Source organism: Morone saxatilis, unplaced genomic scaffold (genome assembly GCF_004916995.1).
Source record: "Morone saxatilis isolate NCDOM2014 unplaced genomic scaffold, NCSU_SB_2.0 Contig23, whole genome shotgun sequence".
In the NCBI taxonomy this organism is placed as follows: Eukaryota; Metazoa; Chordata; class Actinopteri; family Moronidae; genus Morone; species Morone saxatilis.
This window is the reverse complement of record NW_023339796.1, coordinates 17,666,658-17,667,378: the sequence shown is the minus strand read 5'-3', so window position 1 is coordinate 17,667,378 and position 721 is coordinate 17,666,658. Positions and strand designations below refer to the sequence as shown.

General features: G+C 42.4%; 1 protein-coding gene across 1 annotated transcript in view; it reads left to right on the top strand.

The window, feature by feature from the left end:
- Window positions 1-721, top strand: part of slc1a7a (solute carrier family 1 member 7a) — a 30,722-nt gene that overhangs the window by 29,121 nt on the left and 880 nt on the right. Inside the window, 1 exon segment of the mRNA XM_035670475.1 lies at window positions 412-553. Within this exon segment, the coding sequence (XP_035526368.1) occupies window positions 412-553 (142 nt within the window).

The following is a 721-nucleotide window of genomic DNA, read 5'->3' as shown; positions in this document are numbered from 1 at the left end:
GATCAAAAATGATTAACAGAAAAAGTGGATTGAGGCAGACATCGGCCTCTACATAAGTAAACTCTCGCTTAGAATGGAGAGCTTGTCATGTTTGCCAGCGGTATTTAAGAGGTGGTTGCCATTAGCAAACGGGCGGTTACCTTGAACTACGTGTTTAACTATTCCTCATCGCTCCTCTGTCCGCCCCCAACAAAAAATATACCTGTTATGAACTAAAGGTCATCAGTGTCATGGTGAGTCTTTGTCCACCTTACACAATTCAGCACTACATAAAATATTGTGAGAGGATGCTCATACCCCTCACAAACTAACCTTCACTCTTCCTTCTGTTCAGAAAGATCATATACACTTTGATGAAGACTTGTTTTTGTATGTTCTAAAAAATAAACGCACTCTGCTCCTCTGCTTGTTCTCTCAGCATCACTGCCACTGCAGCCAGTATCGGTGCAGCAGGAATCCCACAGGCCGGACTCGTAACCATGGTGATCGTGCTGACCTCTGTGGGTCTACCCACTGATGACATCACTCTCATCATTGCTGTTGATTGGGCTTTGTAAGTGAGGGTTAATCTCGTCATCATGAATAGCTGAACACAACCAAAGCCACCAATTTGAAAATGGTTATGATTTTAAGAGTCTTCCAGTAAATGTAAATCTAACTCGACTTAGCTGGAGTTTATATATAGACGCAATCAGCAAAATATACAGCAGTGCACAGGTAC